Source organism: Kryptolebias marmoratus, linkage group LG6 (genome assembly GCF_001649575.2).
Source record: "Kryptolebias marmoratus isolate JLee-2015 linkage group LG6, ASM164957v2, whole genome shotgun sequence".
Lineage (NCBI taxonomy): Eukaryota > Metazoa > Chordata > Actinopteri > Cyprinodontiformes > Rivulidae > Kryptolebias > Kryptolebias marmoratus.
In genome coordinates this window covers 4,258,499-4,279,160 of record NC_051435.1, presented here as the reverse complement: position 1 = coordinate 4,279,160, position 20,662 = coordinate 4,258,499, and the positions used below count along the sequence as shown (strand labels likewise).

At 38.7% G+C, this 20,662-nt stretch overlaps 2 protein-coding genes across 2 annotated transcripts; one reads left to right on the top strand and one right to left on the bottom strand.

Annotated features, from left to right (window-relative positions):
• Positions 1-35: 35 nt before the first annotated feature.
• parp9 (poly(ADP-ribose) polymerase family member 9) lies at positions 36-6,560 on the bottom strand. The gene is made up of 8 exons (XM_017420659.3): positions 6,425-6,560; positions 4,323-5,228; positions 4,029-4,244; positions 3,720-3,935; positions 2,987-3,047; positions 2,108-2,586; positions 1,815-1,974; positions 36-988 (listed from the first exon to the last, which is right to left on the bottom strand). Exons 2-8 carry the CDS (start codon positions 5,211-5,213, stop codon positions 708-710), a joined length of 2,304 nt encoding a protein of 767 aa, XP_017276148.1. The 5' UTR covers positions 5,214-5,228; positions 6,425-6,560; the 3' UTR covers positions 36-707.
• A 45-nt stretch (positions 6,561-6,605) lies between these two features.
• Positions 6,606-18,910, top strand: parp14rs1 (poly(ADP-ribose) polymerase family member 14-related sequence 1). The gene is made up of 17 exons (XM_017420656.3): positions 6,606-6,817; positions 6,946-7,046; positions 8,257-8,287; positions 9,821-10,111; positions 10,222-10,446; positions 10,552-12,788; positions 12,970-13,200; positions 13,319-13,540; positions 13,632-13,713; positions 13,962-14,108; positions 14,386-14,448; positions 14,640-14,816; positions 16,147-16,365; positions 16,476-17,090; positions 17,215-17,351; positions 17,539-17,713; positions 18,050-18,910. The coding sequence occupies exons 1-17, from the start codon at positions 6,643-6,645 to the stop codon at positions 18,331-18,333; spliced, it is 5,412 nt and encodes a 1,803-aa protein (XP_017276145.1). The 5' UTR covers positions 6,606-6,642; the 3' UTR covers positions 18,334-18,910.
• Positions 18,911-20,662: the final 1,752 nt, after the last annotated feature.

Here is a 20,662-nt window from a genome sequence, read left to right as displayed (position 1 = left end):
ATGTTACAGACTAAAAACTGATCACACAGCCGTGCTGCTTGTTCGAACGTTTTATTAGGAGGGATTTTAATCAACATCTACAGCCTTAAAGTACTTTTTTATTTATGTATACAGTGTTTATAATCAAATAACATAACTTAATTAAATGTTTGAATTTAGAGGAACATGGTGCCATAAACCATGACACGAAGATGACATTCTTGATTCAAAATATATTTAAACTTATTTAGTTTTAGTTACACACAGATGATTACTTCATGTATTACTTCTACTGTTACAGAACATAATAATCCAGAGAAAATAAATGAATAATCATAAAAAACTAATAAATTCAACCCTAATCATGTTTATAAGGTTGTAGTTAGTTTTTTTTTTTATATCAGCAACAAAAAGAAGTCCAACGTTAGTCATACAAGCAATAAAACAAGGATTTCTAACAGAATACACTCATTAAAATATCATTAGTCCACTTCTGTTTTATAATAATTGTTTTGGTATTTTTAGTGGTGTTTAACTGGAACTACACAGAATGATACAAGTGTAGGAATGCAGAGAAATATGCAAAGAATATTTGAATAGGAAAGTGAAGATACCATTTTAGGAATTGCTAATTTACCTGCAAGTTGAATTAAGATATAATTTTTTAAATCAGATTGTTTCTCATCTTGGTTCATGCCTGAAAGATAACAGCTTGTTTTAGAAGAGTGTCACACTCGACTCATCTTACAGATGAAGATGTACTTAGGTAGAGCCTGATAGCCACTAAAAACAACGGAGACATCAGGTCCTCCACTCACACTGTCGTACAGGACATTGGGATCTGTCCCAACAGGAGGAGGCAGAATGAGCCCTGGTTTACCAGGAACTGAACTTCCTTTCAGCACCTCTGCCTCCACGAAGTACAGGTACTCTTCATTGTTCTCCTTCCAAAGCTTCAGGGCCTTCTCGACGGTGTGAGCAAAGTAGATGCCCTCTCCATACTTTGGGTCTGAAACCAGAGGAAGATAAAGAAGAATGATTTGGGCATTATACTTGTTGTTAAATTCAATAATTATGTTCATCCACACAACAGCTATGTCTCAGTTTGTCATCTGAGTGAAGTCAAATGACAAATGGAGCTCCACAGGGTTGTATCCCGGGGCCTCTTCTACTCCGCGTCTACACGCTCCCACTTCGTCACAAAGCAGGACGAATAAATCAACGCTTCTGTGGAGAACACGCATTTAAACATCCATTTAACCAGAGGATTACGATTCTTTTACAAGCTTTCATTAGGACGCCCTTACACAAATAAACTTTTAGATGTTGCAAAATTTCCTTCAGCAGAAACGAAATGGAAGAAGCTGTTTTTAGAGTAAAGGATGAAAAGTTAGAAGTTGTGTCTGGGTGAAGAATCACAAACTACGCCTGTGGAAACCTGATTAGATCGGTCAGACAGATGCAGCTGAATCAGGACGCTGCAGCTCAAATCCTCATTAAGTTTTCAATTTGAAACCCTGCTGCTGAAACAAAGAAGAAATGTCAGACTTGCTGGTTTGACAGGTTTGCAGACAGACAAAGTTGTTTCAGTTTGTGTGCACCGTATCGATGAAACTAATTCTCAGAGAATGAACTTTAAGGACTTCCACTTTCCTTGTGCTGTATAATCTTGTGTTTTACTGTACGTATTCTTCTTGATACTTTTTTATATTTTATGCAAAGCCCTCCTTACTGTTGAATTTTACTGCATGTTAAGTTTGCTTTGCCCTTGTGGTCCTGACGAAGCCGTCTGACTGTAACTCTGCATTTCGAGACATTAAAAAGTGTTCCCATACCTTCAGGAGGTGCGAACTCTGCATAGAATCCAACATGGCGGATCATGTCACAGAACTGCGCAGGTATGCGTTGAAACATTCTTTCAGTCTTGGAGGAGCCAAGTTGCAGTTTTTTCAGATCAAACAGAATCTCCAGAGCAGGATTTTTCACTTCGTCCACCTGAAACATATAAATTTCTCTGGTTAATCTGCAGATTCAAATAAAATTACTGCAGAAAACTGTTAAACAGACTTAGTTAGAAATCACCACCTTCGTTTATCACTTTAATAAAGCAGGTTTTCTGTTAGATTACCTTTTGTACCCACAGCCCCTGACTTTTGAAGGCCCGTTTTTCTTCCGTGAACTTCGGTAGCCTGAGGTCTTCTGTCTGTCTATCAGAAGATACTTTCATGTCTGACAGTAGCTGCAATTCCTGTTTTTCCTCTGAGAGAAACTGCTTTTGGATTTTGCAGAGCATTTCCTCCACCTGCAACGCAGCTAAGACGACATCTTCCGTTGATCTGCCATCTATCTCTACACATGCGTGACCTTGTGTGAAAAACTCCTCGATGGACACCCCGTTTTCAGTTAAAAGGGACAGATTCAGGTGGTCTTGCTCGCCAAAGTGCAGGAGGAAGTTGTTGGAGATCTTGACGTTGCGAGAGGACTTATTCAGAAGGACACTGAGCCACTTTTCAGCCTCACGCACTGACTCTTCAGAAGGCCCATGCAGGCTGATCTGTGGGTTTGAAGCTCTGCTGACAGGAAGTTCCTCCGGAGGCCCAAGAGATGCTGATGGACAAGAACACAAAAACACCAGTTTACTAATATTGTTTCCTTACAAGAATCAAACTTTTCTTGACTCGTTTTACATCTTTTATCCTAAAGTCTGCATCTTATTTTCTGAGATAAAACTGATTTCACATCTTTATACTTTCCCAGTAAAAATTAAATGCCTTTTAATTCCTGTTTCAGTTGAAAGACCAACTTCTGTTACAATTCATGCATTTTAAATTGACCACTTTAACAAAAATAGATTTCAGTGGTCAGATAAACCAGGGATGTAAATTCCAGACGGAGTTCAGTTTTTTTAGCACATGTTTTCTACATTATCTCCTCTCTGTTGTTGGTACTAATAAGGGTGTAAAGATATTAAACTTATTTTGTGTTATTAGAAATATGTTATCAATACCAGGTTTAATGTTGTGGTTTGATGCACCTTGCTGGAAAAGTGCCATCTGACTTTCAAAAGCCTGCAAATAAAGGGAAATTAATAAAAGTTATTACTGTAAATTATGTATTATATGATAGACCTAAAACCATTTTCCTAATTTAAAGTAGAAGCTTCAACATGTACACTTATTAATCAGGATAAAACACGTCTACAAATGTTATATTATAGTACTGTGAAAAAAGCCTGAAACCACTCTTAACTTCTTTCTGTTTATTTTCAAAGATCCAGACTTTCTGATCATTTTAAAGTGATCTTCATCAACAGGCTTTCTGAAGGTCCGACAGTTTTCCTTCGGCCTCTTTTTGACTCGTTCTTTAACCAGTTTGTGTTTAAGAAAATGAGGAATGTGAACAAATGAAGGACAAAAAGGAAAAAAGAAAGACTTCTCTGCAGCTCATAAACAATATCTGAGAGTCACATTTTAGAAAAGGTAAATATACAGCAAAGCTCATTTTAATATGAGTTGTTTTTGTCTGTTTTGTGTCGACACACTGATTTCTGACACTTTTTATGCCTGAATGATTCATAAATCAGAGTTAAATGACTTAAACAAAAACACTTTCTCTTAAAAACTGTCACTCACTATACTGACCTGCAAAAGTCCAAGGAAAAACTTTAAAAGACGTTTAGAAAGCCTGAAGATTAAGTTTTTAACATAAAGTCATGACAGAAATACATTTCAGTAAAACACCTGAAACGTTTCGTGGTCAGAAGGAAATATGACAAAGAAAACTTCCATCTTCTCTTGAGTGTTTTGGGCAAATTTAGCCACTGCTTTCAACATGATCATGGCAGATTCGGATTTACTGAACCGCAGGGCTCCAGTGCCGATCGCAGGAAAGGCAATCGATTTGTGATGATTCGCTGCTGCTGTCCATAAGCAATCACATACAGAGCTGTAAAGGATCTGTAATAAATGACAAAATAGTTAGCTTTTCATTTTGAATAATGTTGTTTAGTTGTTCTTGTTTACTGTCCCATAAAAAACAACAACTAATACCTGTTGTGCTGCTGCGCCTGACTTGTCAGTGCAAAAAGTGTGATACACTTCTCTGCAGGGCAGCTTGTAAGACTTTGTACAGATGATATGACCCTTCATATTTGCACGCTTGACTTCTTTCTGTATATCCCCACCTGCTTTCTGTGATATAGCAGTGGAAATTTGGCCTATGCTCAGGTTTCTGCATGGTGATGCAGTATTTACAATGACATCTGTCTGAAAAAGAACAAAACAAGGCTCAGTAAAGTTTATAATGTAAATATCTGTTTAAAAATATTGACTGATGGCTCTTACTTTTTGGTCTTCAATTTTATCTTTCTTCAGAGTCAGAAGAACGTTTCCAATCTGGACAGAAGGTGGAGAAGTTCTGGAGGCACCTCTGGTGCTGCTGGATGCTGCCTGGCTGTATGACATGTGCTGGTGAGGGTCAAGTTTCTGACGGCACGCCCTCTCCATTTCCCTGACTGTGGGCTCATCGTTGTTCACAAGGAAGATCTCTTTAGGAAGATTTCTTTGATGAGAATACTTGTCATAGATGCATTTCACTGTTGACACGATGGTGTCTGCACAGTCTGGCAGAGGGAAGTGGAACAATCCAGAACTTATAGCAGGAATGGCAACATTTGCCAGCTGATGTTCTTTTGCTTGGAAGAAAATGCTCCAGATAGCTTTCTCCAACAGTGATTTTGCTTTTTTTAATTCATAGCTAGGACTGTATGACAGATCTGGACCCACAGCATGAATTATCATCTTATTTGGTAGATCCCCTGCATTTAAAGCAACTGCCTCTCCTGTTTTCAAGGAGCCATTCTTTTTGATATAATCATCACTTTCTTTTTGGATTTTAGGACCACCAGCATCAGACAGAGCCTGAGCAAGGCCTCCACAGTGATTTAGGTGTTCATTGGCAGGATTAACGACAGCATCTGCTGGGAAAAAAGTGAGATCAGCCTTCCACACAGACACCTTAACTCCTCCATGCAGCATATATTCACATCTTTTCTTTGGTGCAATAGCAGCTGGTTTTCTCCAGCCTGCAGCGTCGGCACCAGCCTCAACATCCACACCACTGAAGGTGACCACACATCCAAATTTGCTGTCAATGATGTCACTCAGAGCACCTCCACATTGTTTCACAATGTTTACTGAGGAGCCATGAAGCGGAAAGTCAAGTTTACGGTTCATTGTTCCCTAAAATACCTGTGGAAACATCAAGCAGAATGTTAAACATCATGAGTTAAACAACCGTTACAGCAGTGATCATTTCTTTAAAAGTTACTTCAGAAAAGCTTCACTTTAACATAATCTTCTGAAGTCCCATTGATTAATAGTTCCCAGAAAAATGTTTTAGGACATCGACTGAGAACCATAAAATTGTATTTTTTGCATCAAGTACATCAAGGAGCTGACTCCTAAAGAATATACATCAGATGATCAACTAGATGTGTCTTTTAGGTCCTGTTTTTTTTTTGTTTGTTTGTTTGGTTTTTTAGCTAAATTCTCCTCTGATTTTTAAACTCTGTTTATCTGCTGTAGTTTAGCCCTTTTTGGGGCTGAAAATTTTTATTTTATTTTTATTTATTTATCAGTCAAGCTCACAGGTTGTTTCTGACGAGTGCTTTGTTTGGGTAATAAGAAGAAGTTCATGACTTTTATATTATGTTTATTCTTCCCACCATACTAGAATGGCTAGATCATTATAAAAAGGCAACAAAAACAGGAAAGCATCTGCATCGGGAATCCTTAAACAGGAAGCAGATTGTATTAGTTTTATTTAGATCAAATTCAACACTTAATATAAAATTAATCTCTTACTTTGGTGTTTATAGTTATACTTAATACTGCATGCTGGAAAACAACTTAATAAGTAATAAAAGTCAACTTTCAGTACATTTGAACTTCAGATTTTCTCCACTAGAGGGAGACAGAAAGCAGGTTAACCACTCAGTAATCATTAATCTGACCTAAAAAAAACAAACAAACAAAGAAACAGTTTTATTATATTTTATGATAAATAAAATACTGTACCATATCTTATTGAGATGATTAATCTTGAATAGGTAATCTTGAAAGGGCTTTAATACCATAAAGTTTTAAACTTAAAACTGTTTCCTTCATGTTTCCATTCATGCAAATCATTCACAACACGTGTGGTAAACCTACGCAGTTAAAAAAACAGGTTAAATGTGTAGATTTGCAGTAGATTTGTAATGTCTCTGACTGCTTTATTGTTTAAACAAACGTCGCATTGGATCAAAAACGAAAGTGTGTCGCGCTCCGAGCGACAAACACGAGTTTGAAACCATTTTGTTTTTACTTATCTCGGTCATTTTACGCAGATAATAACCCAGACAGGAGATTTTAAAAATACAATAATAAACGTAAAAGAATCTCACCTTGTTGTTCTTCTTTCAGCTGGAAAGCCCCGAGTGGAAAACTGAAAGTAAAAAGTGTTTTTTCTCAAACAACATGTCGTGAAAACCCGTCCTTCCTGCTGCGCCGCAGTCTGAGAGGCGCTGAGGCGCAGGAGGGCTGGAGTCGAACCACCGCTCCTTTCATTTCTTAGGAAACAAAAGCGAAAGTGTTTGCAGGCATTTCGGAGCGGACAGCCGGCATGGCGGACGGCTACGAGTTTCCTCTGCTGGTGGAGCTGGAGGAAAGCAGCACTCCGAGGCTGAAAAACAAGTTGGTGAAGTATTTTCAGAGCAAGAAGTCCCTCGGCGGAGACTGCGAGGTGGACTATGAGACCGGCAGCAGCACCGCGCTGCTGCGCTTCCGCTCCGAGGAAGGTTTGTTTCCACCCTGAGCCCTGAGCCCTGAGCCTGTCACTGCTGCAGGACTCACTGTGGCTTCAGCCTGGTGTTGTTGTTGTTGTTTTTAATTCTGGGTTGTTGTTGTTGTTGTCCCCCCCTCACAGACCAGAGACGTGTCCTGCGCAAAGACTCGCATCAGATCAACCTGGAGACAGGCCTGCTGAAGATGACAGTCCGCCTCCCCTCTGAGCAGGAAACAACTCAGGTAAACACAGAAACATTCAGAGTCAGCCAAACAAACAAACAAACAAACAAACAAACCACCTGTCTGCGTGAACAGACTGTTTGTTTCCGGAGGGGATGAAACTCTCCCACAGCTGCTGTTCTCTTGTTTTTCTTTGTGTGTATTTTATTTATCTTTATCCTTCCTTTATTTCAGTATCTTCTGTTAAAGATTCGTGCTTATTTTCTTGTTGTTTATCTGTTTGGGTTTGGTTTAGAGTCTGCTCCTGTCTTTACTGGAAACAATCACGTGCTGGCTGGTATTTCTGCTCCTCTTATTTCCTCATTTATTTTACAACCAGGGCAGGATTAAGGAGGTGGCCTACAGCTATTTGGGGCCCTGTTGAACTTGTTTTTTTATAATTTATACAAAATGCAGTGTTGATTATTACCTTTTAAGGTTTCTAAAGAATCAGATCAGAGCTACTCTTAACTTTAAGGTAACATCTAAACTCTGCCTATGTTAGAGGCTCTGCTCGGTCATTTTAGTGTCATTAACATTGAGAGAAAAAAGGTCAATATATAGAATATCAACCAACAAAATAAGCAGTGCTGCATCATCTTAATTTATTCAGATCACACAGAGCAAAATAAAATGCAACTACATGGTTTTGGTTTAAAAAAACAACCTGCACCTGCTACCTGATTTAATGAAAAACATCAGGTTGTTTCGTAAAGTTCACATCACCTAAAGGTGAAAGTAAAAGTACAAACTAATTGCATAAAACAGCAACACTGCTTCAGTCTTCAACAAAGAAATATATATTCAGAAAGCATGTTGGCTCAGAATTACAGAAGGAAGTCATTTAGTAAAACTCTGAAACTGTACCGACTTAAAAACTGTAAACAGTCTGATTGAGATAAGCAGAAACCATAAAGAAGTTAATCAACAAAGTAAAACTCTTTCCAGTGAATTGGGCTTGCACCAATTGGAAAACATTCATCCATTAAAACAGATAATCACATTCTGGGCTGCTGCCCAGGTAAGTCTTTGGTATCACCTTTAATAGAGCTGTAAGCTGGGGGCGTGCTGGGGGCGTGCTGAGAGCGAGTGCATGACCCCGAACACCCGAATGAATATCAGAATACTCCATTTATGAAGGGAAATTCACTCTGGAGGTGAAAGTGAAAGTATCTGAACGGGACATTAAAACATGAGTAATACAGATTGTTTTTACCTTTATTTTCTACAGGAGGATTCATCTGATGGAGGCAGCAAGAAATGTAAGTAAAACGGAAACACGCTCACATTGATAGATTGTTTGTCACAAATAAACTATGTTTTATATCTAACACAACAAATACATAAAAAATCTAATTATTTACCTGATATTTACTCTTCTATCATTATTTTTGGCAGATAATGCTATTTCTAATAAAGTTGGAACATTGTCTAAAATGTAAAAAATAAATAGAATACAAGGATTTGTGAAGCTCATAAACCCATATTTTATCCAAAATGAAGCATTTTAAACATATAAAATTTTTAAACTAATGAATTGTACCATTTATAGAAAAAAAAAGAATTTTAAATTTGATGGCAACAACACATCTCAAAAATTTGCTCCAGATGTTTCCAACTTTGAAGCATCTCCTCTTCTTCTACCATCAGTCTGTAAACATCTGGACCTGAGGAGAGCAGCTGCTGGAGGTTTTAGAGGGAATGGTGTCCCATTCTGTCTGTAGAGGATTCTAGCTGTTTAACAGTTCTGGATGGGAGCAGATGTTTTAAAACCTTTAGATACTTTTTGCCAGAGGCACTAATGCACCCCCATACCATCAGAGAGGCAGGCTTTGATAACAGGCTGGATGGTTTGGATCCATCTGACCTCAGAACAGTTCTCCTCTTTGCCTCAGTCCATTTGAAATGAGCTTTGGTCCATAGAAGACTTCAGAGAAGCTTCTTCTTTGCCTGATAGAGCTTTAAGCAGCATTTGTGGACGGCACGGTGAGCTGTGTTTACAGACAATGATCTATGGAAGGGTTCCTGAGCAGAACACAACCAGAACCTGGTTTTAATGCAGTGAGATTACAGTTTTATCCTTTTGAGCTCAAAGATTTCTCCAGATTCTTAAAATGATGGAATATCATTATTGTTTTGAAATTCTTCCACTACTTTTAGACAGTTTTTCAGACTGGTGAACCTCTGCTCATCTTTACTTCTTACAGATTCAGCCTCTAAAAACTCTTTTTGTACCCAGTTCTCTTACTGACCTGTTGCCAATTAATCTTTTTAGTTGCAAAATCCTCCTCTAGCTGTTTCTTTCTTTATACAACTTATTTTTACAGCCTTTTATTACCCCTGTCCTGCCTTTTTAAAAATGTGTTGCTGCCAGAGAAGCCAAGTTGTGCCAAAGTTCTTTGCACAGATTTAGTTTCATTTTAGTTTCTTTACACAAAAGCTTCCTCCTTCCGTTGTCACAACTTGTTGTTTGTTTCAACTTTGGTGGATTTGGTTTAAGAGTAAATGATATAATCGATTACAAGAAATGAAATTACCGCAGCTCAGTGATGTCAGACTGTTTCATCGTCACGTTGATGTAAAAAATGTTAAAGCCACTCCTCAAAACTCTAAGTTGTAATTTATATCCAGAATATCCAGCTAGTGGCGTAATAGTTTCAGGAAACTTCAACAGAGAAACATCTTGAACTGTTTTAAGTGGCTTTACTTAGTAAAAGATTTAGAGCTAACTTCTTACAATGCTAAATTTTATTCTGGGAGACTTCAGTAATACATCTTTCACATCTCCTGAACAGCGGATGTTTCAGAGACCAGCAAACCTCCAGCTGCTGATAAATGTACACCTGTGAAAGAAGCTCAGGCAGAGGCAAAAGGCAGAGATGATGCAGCAGACGATGCAACAGACGAGGAGCTGTGCTCCACCTCGGCTGTTTTAGAAAACATTCCCGATTCTGTAAACCAGGAATTCTTGGAGATGCTAGTGGAGAATGTTATAAAGGATCTTACTTCTACAACTGCCTCCCTTTTCACTTTGGAAGTCATTCCCGAGGGCTCATGTGGCGTTGTGACTTTCCAGAATGGAAAAGGTACCCACTCAGTATACAGTTTCAAAAATCTCAATGTTTTTCTTTTTCCTTTTGAGAACAAACCAGGTTAGGTTTTCACCAACATGTCTTCCTCTTCTACTGTTTCACAGATAACTCTGACTTTATAGCAAAGTGTCCTAAAAACAGGATGTTCACGAGGATGAAACTGTCAGTTCGTCCTCTTGAAGTCACGGAGCAAGTCGTGGCTGAAGGCATTCCAAACTGCAATGTAGACGTAGTTGAGCTCCACTTTGAGAATGAAGGAGGGGATGTGGAAGATGTCAGGATTAATGAAGCTGAACAGTCTGCTATCATCACATTTAAGAACCCTCAAGGTATTTCATTTGCACTGTATTTTGCAGTATTTAATCCAATCACACAAAAGTAATTACACCATCATAGGACTGTTGAGTGTGACAGTTTATTTTTTTCCTCTACAGATGCTAGGACAGTCCTCAATAAAAAACATAAAATAAAAAAGGAAGAATTCAAAGTCTATCCATTTTATAAGTCTTTGGGAGTAGCCCTTTATGGCAAAGATAAGCCCTCACCAAAACTTCCTGCTGCCATCTCTGAACCCATTGATGGTGCAGTTCTTACATATCTAAAAAACAACAAAGCTGCAGCAGAGACAGTTCGTTGTGACTTGGCTAAACATTTCTGCAACATAACCCTTGATCAGTCAACTGTGCGCCTGAGCCCTACACCTTCAATACTAAAGGAAAAGGATGCCAAAACCATCATTAAAGAGTGGGCAAACACTGTGAAGTCAGCCTTCGCACAAGCTATGTCAAAATTTAAAGCCTTCAAGCTCTCCCTAGAGTCAGAGGTATGGAAAGAGTCTGAGGAGAAAATCAAACAGACACTTCAGAATGAAGATGTGGTTGTAGTACCTGATAAAGCCAGTGGTGTCTTATCTGTGGCTGGCCTTGTGACTGATGTCAACAGATTAGAGAAACCTCTTACAGAAGTCCTTAACAAGGCACAACAAATTGTGCGGAGGGAGAAATTAAGCAAAACCCAAGATATCAAAGTGTCACCGCCACTTTTCCACATTCTTTCCCAAGATGGTCTAAAGGACAAACTTAAACAAGTGTGCCCAGAGCTCAAAGTGTCCTATGACAAACTGAATAGTGTCGTGAAAGTAACTGGCTTTGTGGATGAGATTATTGATGCAAGCAAAGTGATAAATGATGCAATGTTCACATTAAAGCGGCAGAATTTAGAAGTAGATACATATTTGTTTGACACGATGAAAGATGAGCAACAAGAGGACCTTACAGATGCTCTTCTCACAGCTTATGCCATAAATGCAGCGTTGGAGATCAGTGCACATAGTATACAGCTCATTGCTGTTTCTGACAGGGAAATACTGGATGCTCAAGACCATCTGAAGCAGCTGCTGATTTCTCAACACATTGATGTTGAAGACAATAAAGTCCTGAAGATGCCAGAGTGGCAGCACCTGGTCAGTCAGTTGGAAAGTGCCAACAGTGAGTCAGGCAAAAAAAGTCGGATCTACACCACACCACAAAAGGTTGTGGTGTCCGGTCACAAGGATAGTGTCACTAAAGTTAGCAATGAACTAGAGGACTTTTTAACACAGAATTCTCATGATGAAGAAAATATTGCTGTTGAGGCAGATCTCATCATTGAATACCTTCAAAGTCAGACCACGTTGCCATCATTGTTGAAGCAGTTGGAAAGCAACGTGGACGTGTCATATGTAAAGGAAGCCATCATCCTCAGTGGTCCCAGAGCTGCTGTAAAACAGTACAAGAACATTGTGGAAGATATAGTCTACTCTGTGTTCTTTGAACCATTTAAAGTTTCAAAACCTGGAGCAAATAAGTTGTTTATAAAGAAAGAAACCATGTATGTTCCCTTAATCAAGAATGAAACTGGTTGCTTGGTCCAGCTGGTTGAAGAACAGGATGACTTTGTACACGTGCAAAAATCTGTTTACCAAATTCAGACTGCTGATGGAGTGGAAATAGCTGTTTTTAAGGCAGATATGTGCACTTACCCTGTGGATGCCGTTATCAATCCTTCTAATGAAGACTTGAACCACAATGGAGGTCTTGCAGGAGCACTTTTAAAAGCTGCTGGCCCACAGCTACAGAGTGAATGCAACAAAATAATTACCACAAAAGGAAAGCTGAAACCTGGAAATTGTGTCATAACTGGTGCTGGGGGACAGCTTTGCTGCAAAAACATCATTCATGCTGTGGGGCCAAAATTCGAAAAGGCTAAATCCATGAAGGCCGAGGCACAATTAAAAAGAACTGTTAAAGAAAGCTTAGAACTTGCTGAAAGACAAGGCTGCCTTTCTGTGGCTCTTCCTGCCATCAGCAGAGGCCTTGGCTTTCCCCTCAATCTGTGTGTGTTTACCATCGTCAGAGCAGTGAAGGAATACTGCGATGAGAAAGCCGATGACAACACACTGAAGAAGATCCATCTGGTGGACAACAAGGACACTGTTGTTAAGGTTATGGAAGATGCCATCAAGCAGGAGTTTGGAAATCAGGGTGTTCATCCTCCTCAACCAGCTTCTCTTCCCAAACTTATTAAACCTCCACAAGTGAAGTTACCTGTACTTAGCCAAAGCTTGTGTCGTGTGCAAACTAAAGAGGGCCTGGAAATCATTCTTAAAAAAGGACAGATTGAAGCTGCCAAGGTAATTTTTGATTGTGTCATTACTATGCTTTGTTAAAAATGTCCTCAAAACCCTAATAGATTTCTGAGGATTGAGATATCTTTCCTAACTCACACAAAAACCACTGATTTTTGACTTGTTTGTTGCATGAAGAATATGTTGTGAAAACATTACTTATAACAGTGATTTTTCTCATTTTCAGACAGAGGTGATAGTGAACACAGTGTTTGATGATCTTGCGTTGAATAGAGGGGCAGTTTCAAATGCCATCTTGGCTGCGGCTGGACCCAAGCTCCAGCAACTGGTTACTGACCAAAACCCTAAAGGAACGCATGGTGAGGTCATTGTTACTGACGGCTGCAAGCTGAAGAGCAAGAAAGTATTCCATGTAGTTGCCCCTAGCTGGGATAAGGGCCAAGGCACAGCGGAAAAAGTAGGTTATACATTGTGTATTTACTGATTTCTTGAAAGTACACCACCAAAAGTGTACTTCAGATTTAATCCTCAGTAAAACTGCACTTAGATCACATTGTTCATGTTGTGTCTTCTAGACCTTAAGCGGGATCTTTAAGGAGTGCTTGGACATGGCAGAGAAAACTAATTTGGCCTCCATATCATTCCCGGCTATTGGTACTGGAAACTTGAGTTTTCCAAAAGACCTCGTTGTGTCCTTGATGCTGGATAAAATCCTAGACTTTAGCAGCCAGACACCACCCAAGCACCTAAAGAAGGTCGCGATCGTTCTTTATCCCAAAGATGCACAAACTATTCAGGTAAACACAGCAATCTTTAACATATTTACACTGTTGTATTGATGCTGTTTATGTTTATTCTTAAAATATATATATCAAATTCTATCTCCAGGCGTTCAGTGATGAATTTATAAAGAGGTTTCCCAATGCCTCAGGTAGTTTGACGTCTACAAGCTCCTCACAGAGTACAGCAGGTAGGCTACAATGAATTTTGTCCACTTTTTTTTCTCAGTTTCAGTTAAATATGAAAGATTCATGTGCAGGAATGATGCATTTCAGTTACAGACATTAAGGGAAAAATGTTTTCTAGACCAAAAGGGCCTTTTATACTTAATGCAAGTAAAACTAAAGTTTCAATTCACATAATATTTTATTTACAGTTGATTTTTCAACATTAATTACAGTTACATATGACATATGTCCTGTTTATGTCTGCGGGTAGGTGCCTTCTCTAAAGTCACCTCCAGTCCAGGAATGCATGAAACTAAAATGGGAAACGTGACGGTGCAAGTAGTATCTGGAGATATAACCAAGGAGACCACTGATGTCATTGTCAACTCTTCAAATGAGGACTTTTCTCTTCAGTCAGGTAAAACATATTGAGTGCTGGAATATTTCTAATGTCCAAAGTGAACATGTTCAGGATCCACACTTAGTAAAGCTCACTCCTGTCTGCTTCTAACACACTGTAGATAAGAAATAGAAGTATCTGCTGTGGATCTTCTTGTACATATCGAGCTGCTCAACAGCAACATCTGCTAGAATTGCTTTATATCTATAAATGATAAGATTAATAAAAAGTATTCGTCCACATTATCATAACTCAATAATTTCAATTAAAAGTAATTTTCTGTTTTCCTCCCCAGGAGTTTCTAAGGCCATTCTGGATGCAGCTGGTCTGGCTGTTAGGGAAGAATGCCAATTCCTGGGTAAGAAAAGAACTTTGACACCTTAATCAAAATTGATGCCAACATTAGTATAACAATATTCTTGCTTTGTAACATTTACAGTCTACTGAGTTGATAGTTAATCCAGTTCTGTAGTGATTGCCTAAGATAATTCAGAAAGAAGACTGGAATAAACAAACTCACAAAATCAGATTCGCTATTCATACACACAGGTTCCCAGCCCAATTCAGGCATGATAATGACACAGCCAGGTAACCTGAAGTCTAAGAAGATCCTCCACCTGGTCGGACAGACTGACCCAGTAAAAATCAACACAAGTGTAAAGGAAGCACTTCAGTTGTGTGTGAAAAACTCCCACACCTCCATTTCCTTTCCTGCCATTGGCACAGGTGAGTGTTACGAACAGGTCTAGCACACTTATTAAAACACAAGTTGTTGGCTAAACTTGGCTTATTTCTGGTTTTGTAAGTTTTAAACTGCAGCTTATTGCACTTTTAGTGATTGAATTGTGTTTTGAATGGTATTAACGAGCTAATATTGGCTTGTCCAAGTGTAACCAAGTGGATTTTGTCATCTTAAAATAACTCCAGTCTTCAAACCTTCCTAGCATTACATTAAGAATTGAAGCAATGAGCCCCCATGTCACATGCACTGCCGTGTTATATTTTTGGAACCACTGTGAAGTAGGATTGTAAGGCTTTGACGGTTGGGTGGAAAACCCCAGTGTGTTGTTGGGCATTCGCAGAAGCCTTGTTCTGTGTTCTGTGGTATGTGGAAACCCAAGATTCTTCTCTATCAAAAAGCAACACTCGTCTTAAAAGGAAACGAGGTATCAGCCGCCCAAACCAAAACTGAGAGCTAGTTCCACAACACTTAGTGAGTGTCTAATATCTAGAAGCTCTGCTTCCCATTCTGTTTTTTCCCTATTCTCAGAGCCATAAGTAAACCACTGTTTTAAGAGCTAAGTGCTGTGTTGAAGTAAGGGTAGTTGCTCACAGGGCTGCAACTGTTGGAGACTCAAAATTACAAGAAAATAGGCAAATTTTGAGTTGCAGTCTCACCAAGTGACTAGGAAGCCCTGTGGTTGCATTTTGCACAGCCAATTTTTGAAAAACAACCTATTTTCATGTGCACAGCTTATAAAACTGCAAAACTGCTATGCACTTTATTTATTTATTTTTGTTGCATGGGAGCTCTGTCAAAGTAGAGGTCCCATGCATGTGTCAAAATACAATCTAACGCTCTAGATCTTACAGAAACTAAGTTGAGAAGGGTTTGAGACCAGTTTGAGAAAACTGAGAAGGGATGGGTTTGAGATGCAACAATGTTGCCACTATTTTGAGAGAAATTTTGTTGCATGAACTTTTTGATCATGTTCAAAACTCAAGCTTCAAGACTTTCAGCCTCTGCGACTCACACAAGCAAATTGAGAACTTTTAGAGACATTTTGAAGACTCCCTCACAAATGCCATTAAACAGGAAGCCAATAAGAGAACTTATATATGAAATATGAATCTCTTTATTAAAACATGGTCTCAACTTGAAGTAACACATTCACTGACTACTTGTTATATTTATAACCAGTCAGTGCATGTATAATAATTTGTTTTAATGAACCTTGTCTGTATAGTCTTGAAATGACTCTTGTTGTGAATTGGTATAATATAATGTAAAAAGGTGAACTGAATTGAGTCTTTTCTTCATGTTGTACCTTTCTAGGTCAAGGCAACGTCCAGGCAAAACAGGTGGCAGACTCCATGTTAGATGGAGTGATTGATGTGATGAGCCAAAATGCTTCCAGTGCCTTGACTTTAATCCGAATAGTAATTTTCCAGCAGCATATGCTGAGTGATTTCCAAACCAGTATGCAGCAAAGGGAAGCCCCAGATCCAAAGGATACAGCGGGAATCATTGGCAAAGCATTCCAGAAGATCAAGGGTAAATATAGAAAAGAAAACTTTGATTTTTTTTTTGTTGTTGTTTTCTGTTAGGAACATCGTCAGTTTATAAATGTGAAATTCTAATGTTGGGTTGTGTTTCTTTTACAGCATTTTTTGTTTCTGAACATCCAGAAGAGCCCAAGAAAAAGGAGGATGTCATCATTGAGACAGTCAAACCAAAATCTGCGGATTTCCACATCTGTGGTGCCTCACAGGCTAATGTCAATGCAGCTAAAAAGAGGATAAGCAACTTAATTTCTGATGACATAACCATCGCCCACATTACCGACAATGACATCCTAAACTTCTCTGCTGCAGACTTGCAGCATATCATTGACATCCAGAAGAACATGTCTGTGAGCATTAGTACTGAGAACAAGAACAGCCAAGTCTCAGTCATCATTGAAGGTCTCAGTAAGGATGTGCTCAAAGCTCACGGTGAGATAGATAATATGCTGAGGAAGGTGAGAAGTGGACAGGAGATGAAAAAGAAATGGGAATTGGCGAGCGCAGTGGCAGATTGGCAGTACCAGTCACAAGGGCTTCAGTTTCAGAGTTTTGATGTAATGACTAACTACTTGCTTGAGCAGGCATTGGAGAAGGAACTACCAAATGTAAGTGTTACAATCAAGGGCCAAGTCTACACTGTGACGATGCCAAAAGGACCTGCCACTGACAGCAAGGGAAACAGCCTGCAGATAAAACGAATTGACAAATTTAAAGGTAATTCACACAAAAACAAGCAAACAAAAAAAAAAAAAAATTTTATTTTTGTCGCACATTATTAACGTTTTCTCTCCCGAAAAACAATGTCTCAACAAACAACAATTATTTATTTATCTTCCAGATACTGATATTCCTGAGGATTGGGATGCTATGCCACCCGGCACCACTTGTCTGTGTGTTGAAATCCAATCTGGGACAGAAGAGTACGCTGAAGTTCTTAAGCTGTTCCAGGCCACATGTAATCGACCCGTTACCAAGGTAACATGTTCACTAATATTGATGTAGTATCACCTTGTTGCAACTGCCCTTAAACATGTGCTTCCAGAGGAGTCATCTGAAATGTGTTATGTTATTTCTAGTGCACTTGACAGAATAAAATGAGAATGTAAAAGTGATAAACCCGATGTAGAATACACATACTGTAAATCCATGTCCCTGATTTTAGATTAAGAGGATCCAGAATCCTGGACTGTGGAAGGGTCTTGAGATCAAAAAGTCAGAACTGGAGACGAGAAATGGCCACCAGAACAATGAGAGACGCCTCTTCCACGGCACCTGTGAATCCACCATACCCATTATCAACGAACAGGGCTTCAATAGGAGTTACGCAGGAAAGAACGGTGAGACATCTGGTGGTTCTCCAGTTCAAGAAAAAAACAGTTGTCTGATAATCTTGACACTTTTTTAGTGTCTGTGTCCAAAGTCTCATTCCTGTCATGTTTAAAGTTTGGTCTAATGACCCCAAATATTTTAGTTTGCCCATGACATAATTGCTAATTATGAACTTGCTGAGACAATAGCCAGTCCCATTTTGAGGGATGAAGTCCTAATTAGAGTTCTTGATTTCTCAAAGGGAACATTTTTACATCATTATATTTCTACTGTTCTTAACAGCTTCATGAAACTTCTGTTGTGTCAAAGATCAACCTGCTGACCTTGTGTTTTTCCATTTTCAGCTGCGTGTTATGGAAATGGGTCATACTTTGCTGTGAAGGCCAGTTACTCTGCCCAGGACACCTACTCCAAGCCCAATCAAAATAAAGAGAAGTTCATGTACCTCTGCCGAGTGCTGACGGGGGACTTCACCCTTGGGCAACAACACTTGATCGCACCACCATCCAAGGGGACCAACTCTGTTTATCTGTACGACAGTGTTGTGGACAATGCGTCCAACCCCAGCATGTTTGTGGTCTTCCATGACATCCAGGCCTATCCTGAGTACCTGATTACATTCCAGTAAAACAGTTCAGTTTGTTCATTTAGTGCCTTGAAAATGTCTCAGAGAACACCTTACAGTTAAATCATTTAAACAGAAATCACTAACCACAGAAAATAAAAAGGTGCCTATGCACTCAGTAAAGGTTCTGATCATTGGTGAGTACAACTCCTGGCATGTCTGCTTTGTTCCAGTAAATCATGTGATCGTTTTTTTTTTATTTGAAAGCAAAAGTAAAACTGCCGTTCTGTTAAAAACAAGCCAGTGAAATCAACAGGTACATTGTTTACTGCAACTGTAAATGATTTTTCTTTTTGTTTTGCATTCCAATCTCAAATTACATTTGAGAAGCATCTAAACTGCTAACACTGAGTTAGATGTCTTAGTGTGATCTCTGAACCTTTGCAATAAAAGTGTGATAAGTAACTCATGTGGTAATCTAGACTTTACTGTAACCTCTTTATGGTGAGAATGTCTTCATTAGAAACCAAATTTTCAGCTTCAGTTGAATATTTTAAACTTCCATCACTGTAATGTTTGTCAAGTAAGTGGTGGGAATAGGTAGGGTTTACTTTGTGGATAATAAAGGTTTTCATTTGGATTCAGTTTTGAATGATTTTCTTTGTGTTTTAACCCAATACAAGATCACATTTTTTGTCACACTTACATGTTTCAAATCATCAAACAAGTTTTAAAACAGGACAAAGTTACCTGAGTGATACAAAATGAAGTTTTGGCCCTGACTCTATGTGATAAAGTAATCAGGCCTGGGTGTGGCTTCCAAAACTGACAGCTTTCTAAAACGTGGTTATTCACAGCCAGGCCTGATTACTGCTGGCCTGTAGAATCAAGAAATCTCTTAAATACAGCCGTGATCCACAAACGGAGAAAACAAACAGTGGTGAACCTTACTCCAAGAGTGCATGGACGACTCATCCAGGAGGTCCTAAAAGAATGCAGAACAACTTTCAAAAAAACCTAAAAATGTTCATGAATTAACGATGAGAAAGCAAAAATGGCCTCCATGGGAGAGTTTGAGGGCCCAAACCACTGCAGACCCAGAAACAAACACAAAGGCTCGTCTCACATTCACTGAAAACATCCAGATGACCTGTAAGACTTTTGGGACCAAATTCTGCAGACTGATGAGACCAAAGTGGAACTATTTGGAAGGTGTGCGCCCCATTACAGTCAAACACGGTGGTGGTAGTGTGATTGTCATAAAACCATGAATTCTGCTCTCCTGAAGGAGAATCGCCAGCCACCAGCTCAAGCTCACTTGGTTTCTGCACCAGGACGATGATCCAAAACACATCAGCATCATTCCTCCACAGCCGTGTTAAAGACTCATCACCAGTTATCACAAATGACTGACTGCAGTTAATGCAATCGATCAATAACTGTTATTAGGCTTAGTGGACAATTACCATCCAGGTAGTTCTGGGTAATTTTTTTCTTAAAATGAATGGAATCATCTTTTATAAACTGCACTTTATCTTTTCACAACACTGTACTTCGTGTCTGAATCTGAAAAAATGCACATTAACATGTAAATGCTTCTTTGTTTAAATACAAAATACTCTTTTATTAAAAAAGCATTTAGACTGGCTTCAAACAAAACTTAGGGAAAGCTGGGATGGAAAACACACTACATCAGTTTTGAGCTAATGGCTCTTTAGGGATCACCTTGTTCCTGCAAACAAACTAATTTACAATAATAAAATAATTATTTTATAATTTTATGATGAAAATAGCCAGGAGGTGTACTAAAAACAGGTTAAAAACAAAAATGCAAAAAATGTCATCAATTGAAATATCTTCAGAAAGCCAGAAACAACTGCTCAAGTCTCTTTTTAAAAATTTTAAATATAAATTTGTAATGTGACAATACAAAGCACTCCAACCGTACCAACAAACTCCAGAAAACTTCTTATTTTTTATGCTGATATGAGCACAGAAAGTGGAGAGGTGTACAAAATGCCCCACCTCATGGAAGTTATTAAAAGCTGCTGCTAACTAATAAATAAGCTCTTAGTTAAATAAAATAAAGTTTGTGGAAAAAGGTAAATAACTGAGATACTGTGCTGACATTTATGACTCAATTCCCAGAAATCAACAATAATTAAAAGAAGTAATATAATAATAATAATAATGAAACATCTTGTGTTTTTTTCTTTATTTATAATTCACCAGGAGCTGGAAGCAGTTCTCTCACGTTTAGGAAAATAAGAGTCCTCTGGCGCCATCTGGTGGACACATTTCGACACTGAATTTACCAAAAAATCCTAATTTAACCCAACAAGAAGCAGCTTTGGTCCTCTACATTAATGCGCATGAACTGCACTGTGTGGTG

Coding starts and splice junctions, on each gene's coding strand:
- parp14rs1 (XM_017420656.3), top strand. CDS start 6,643: ATGGCGGACGGCTACGAGTTTCCTCTGCTGGTGGAGCTGGAGGAAAGC. Junction 10,447..10,551: donor CACATTTAAGAACCCTCAAG/GTATTTCATTTG, acceptor TTTCCTCTACAG/ATGCTAGGACAGTCCTCAAT. Junction 14,449..14,639: donor GGAAGAATGCCAATTCCTGG/GTAAGAAAAGAA, acceptor TCATACACACAG/GTTCCCAGCCCAATTCAGGC.
- parp9 (XM_017420659.3), bottom strand. CDS start 5,213: ATGAACCGTAAACTTGACTTTCCGCTTCATGGCTCCTCAGTAAACATT. Junction 3,936..4,028: donor CAGGCGCAGCAGCACAACAG/GTATTAGTTGTT, acceptor CATTTATTACAG/ATCCTTTACAGCTCTGTATG. Junction 1,975..2,107: donor AGGGGCTGTGGGTACAAAAG/GTAATCTAACAG, acceptor TATATGTTTCAG/GTGGACGAAGTGAAAAATCC.